Source organism: Lycium ferocissimum, chromosome 4 (assembly GCF_029784015.1).
Source record: "Lycium ferocissimum isolate CSIRO_LF1 chromosome 4, AGI_CSIRO_Lferr_CH_V1, whole genome shotgun sequence".
Lineage (NCBI taxonomy): Eukaryota > Viridiplantae > Streptophyta > Magnoliopsida > Solanales > Solanaceae > Lycium > Lycium ferocissimum.
The window spans coordinates 56,938,057-56,941,794 of record NC_081345.1 but is presented as its reverse complement, the minus strand read 5'-3'; the positions used below and the strand labels follow the sequence as shown (position 1 = coordinate 56,941,794).

At 40.9% G+C, this 3,738-nt stretch overlaps 1 protein-coding gene across 1 annotated transcript; it reads right to left on the bottom strand.

The window, feature by feature from the left end:
- Positions 1-209: 209 nt before the first annotated feature.
- On the bottom strand, positions 210-3,131 carry LOC132054227 (uncharacterized). The gene is made up of 2 exons (XM_059446273.1): positions 2,669-3,131; positions 210-277 (listed from the first exon to the last, which is right to left on the bottom strand). Exons 1-2 carry the CDS (start codon positions 3,129-3,131, stop codon positions 210-212), a joined length of 531 nt encoding a protein of 176 aa, XP_059302256.1.
- Positions 3,132-3,738: the final 607 nt, after the last annotated feature.

Below are 3,738 nucleotides of genomic sequence, written 5' to 3'. Positions count from 1 at the left end.
CGAAATATATATAAGTCTAGATCATAAAATAGATAAGCGCAGCAATAGTACAAACACAATCCCAAGGAATATGGTCTAAAGGCAATACAAGAGCCACTACTACATCACTACAAGTCTGGAATAAATATAAGTCTCAAAATATGAAATAATCGTCTCAATAATAAGGCAAGAATAATGAAGCAGTCTCCAGGCCGCATCCATCAATGTGCTCACCCTAGACACTCGAAAGTGCCTCCTAATCGCTCACGAGGAGTGGATGTGGAACCTGTCACGTACTCTGCACTCATAAAAGAATGCAGCAAGGTTGTATCAGTACAAACACTATGTACAGGTAGGTATCATAGGCCGACAACAGTTAGCTAACATATATAAAGGAAGAGATGGAAGAATAGACTTGCTCACGATCAAGTACAAATACAACACAATCCAAGAATAACACCTCAAGTATAGAAATATCAAGTAGTTGAAGCATAGCCTATGGTGAAACACCTAATCAGAGGTCTGCCAAGTTTTCCACAATTCCTCAGAATATCCACAAACACAAGTACAACCAACAAATCTGATCAATAGATGTAAAATGAGATGATAATGAATGCATATGCAATACAATGATATCCAATGGCAAATATAATCTCCGTACACACATGCTCTGGGGGGAATACCACCATGCCTCGGCATTCGTGACCCATAGGAGACCCGCGAAGTCCATGTACTACTCTAGCGATCCTGGCAAAGACCTCAGGCATCATACACTCTCTTGATCCTGATACAGACCTCAAGCATCGGCCTCTCATCTGTCTCATAATCATCAATAACAAGTCTTAGCTCAAATCAAAGGTATCATGAAAGATAAGAATGAGTGTTATGCATAATGTCAACGACCAATGATAACATATCAGAATCATTCCGTCCACGCATAGACACATAACTCAATATCAATAATAAATCAAGTTTTTTCCTCTATCCAAGATAATACTCAATAACTGAAAGATAGTAATTTCACACTCACGATAAGGCAACTAAGTATCGAGTCTAGTATCAAACACGTGGCAACAGGCCAATAGATCCCAACAAGGCAACAAGCCCATAATCAAAAAACAATACCAACCTAGGTAATCCATCCCAACTTCATACCCGAAGGCATAACATGCTTTATCTGATAACCACTAACTCTACATATGCTTAGCTAACTGATGTCTAACCATAAGGTAAGCCTTAACCTACCTTGTAGACGAGCGGGAGCCACGAACAATCAAACCTTTGCCTTGCCTTTCCGGAGAGCCTCCAAGTACTCAAAGTCTAACCATATCAAATTCTAAGCCAGAAATAAGAAGCAATGATACCCATATTGATATACTATCTTTCGAATCAAAATCAACTAAAGAAAATGGGGAAAATAGGCCACAAGGGTAAAACGGGTATTTCAAAGGTGAAATCGGTAACCCAACTTTCTAGAAGTTCAATTCTACTATTCAATTGCTAGATTAACTCAATAATAGGCCAATTTCATCATTCAAGTCAAAACCCTCAATTTGGGTATAAACCCTAGATTTCAGTCTTACAAATCATCAACATAAATTGAAGATTCAAGCATATTAGTCACTAATTCATCAAGTTCAATGCTTAGATTAGTCAAATCCACCAACAAATCTCATTTAGAAAGACTACAACTCAAATAATGAAGTAAACATCAAAACCCATCGTCCTTCTTAAGTTCTACGAAATTTCTAGCATGGATTCAAGCTTAAGAAAGGCAAAGGAATGAAGTCTAGGTTAGAGAGAGAACTTACCCACAAGAGAAATCAACTAAGAACCTCATCAAATCGCCTCAAAGATGCTTAGGAATAATAAATGAAAGGAGAAATGAAGGGTTTTAACTAGGCAATTAAATAGGATTCTAGTCCTGTCGTTCGCAAGCATTGGTCGGTCGTCCGACATAAAGCCCGCTCCGCCACACAAATTCCCTTTTCGCTATAATGAGTCAGCCACAACGGAACTCCTTCCGCAAAGGGCGACTCACTATAAATCCTCACACACTCACCATAGCGACTGGGCTTACCGAGGGGTCCTCTAAGACATCATCGGTGCGCCGCTACGGGACACCGTACTCTAAAAACTTCTAGTTTATCACTAATTCAATCCCAAAATCCAAAAATCACCCGAGACCTTTCACATACAAAACAGACATGCAATCATACATAAAATCACGCTACAGACACACTATTGGTCTTAAAATTTTCAACGGAGGTCTATTTGACAGGGTCAACGCCCAATGGCCAAGACCAACTTTCAGACTAATCATTCAAAATGCTCCTGAGGGCCTCGAGAAACCAAACTGAACATCCCACCAAGTCATAATCGACCATCCAGACCTCTCAAAATTGACAGATTTTCAAAAAAGGTCCGTTTACCCAAAAGTCAACTATCGATCAAACATTTTCACTTTATGGCTCTATTTTACAAAAATCATCATAAATCTCGCCCGACTACCTCGAGAACCATGCCTCCCATTCCCGCAGGTCAAAATCATACTTATAAGGCACAGGGAATGGTCAACGGGGGTAAACGGGTCAAAAGTACTATAACAACCAAACAGGTCGTTACATTGGATACTAATTAAACAATCGCTCGTCCTCGAGCGACAAGGAAAGAAATGGAGGGAAAGTACCTGAGTCAGCAAACAACTGGGGATATCTGGAACGCATATTAGACTCGGTCTCCCATATGGCCTCTTCAACAGGACGTTGCTTCCGTTGAACCTTAACAGAAGCTATCTCCTTAGACCTCAACTTCCTAACCTGCCTTTCTAAGAACATGATAGGCTCCTCCTCGTAGGACAGATTCTCATCAAGCAACACAGAATCCCAGCGAACGATATAAGACCCATCTGAATGGTACCTCTTCAACATAGAAACATGGACTATTGGATGAACACTTGACAAGCCTGGTGGCAGGGCTAACTCATAAGCAACATCACCAATACGACAGAGAATCTCAAATGGACCAACGTACCTTGGGCTCAACTTGCCCCTCTTCCCAAATTGAATAACTCCCTTCATGGGTGAAATCTTCAGAAAAACCTCCTCACCCTCAATAAACTCTAGATCCCGAACCTTCTGGTCAACATACATCTTTTGCCAACTTTGAGCTGACAGAAACTTTTCCTAAATAAGCTTTACCTTGTCCAAAGACTCCCTCAAAGAAATTTGTACCCCAAGGTTGAACCTCAAAAGCATCAAACCACCCAATAGGAGAACGACACCTCCGACCATATAAAGTCCAGAACGGCGCAGTCTCAATACTCGAATGGTAGCTATTGTTGTACGTGAACTCTGCCAAGGGTAAGAACTGGTCCCAATGACCACCAAAATCAATAACACAGGCTCTCAACATATCCTCAAGCACTTGAATAGTGCGCTGGGACTAACAGTCAGTCTGTGGATGAAATGCGGTACTAAGGTCTAATTGAGTACCAAACTCTGCCTGTAACGTCATCCAGAAATTGTAGGTAAACTTGGTACCTCGGTCGAAAATGATGGAAATAGGAACCCCCTGCAATCGCACTATCACTCGGATGTAAATCCTGGCCAACCTCTCTGCATTATAAGTAATCTGAACTGGGATAAAATAAGCAGACTTAGTCAATCGATCAATAATAACCCAAACTAAATCGAACTTGCCCAGGGTCTTTAGAAGACCCATAACAAAATCCATGGCAATCCTCTCCTTCTCCCATTT

Bases quoted from the DNA above. Each gene is read 5' to 3' on its own strand.
- LOC132054227 (XM_059446273.1), bottom strand. From the start codon at position 3,131: ATGTATGTTGACCAGAAGGTTCGGGATCTAGAGTTTATTGAGGGTGAG. The intron at 278-2,668 runs GTACTTTCCCTC...TTATGAGTGCAG, and splicing joins CCAGTTGTTTGCTGACTCAG to AGTACGTGACAGGTTCCACA.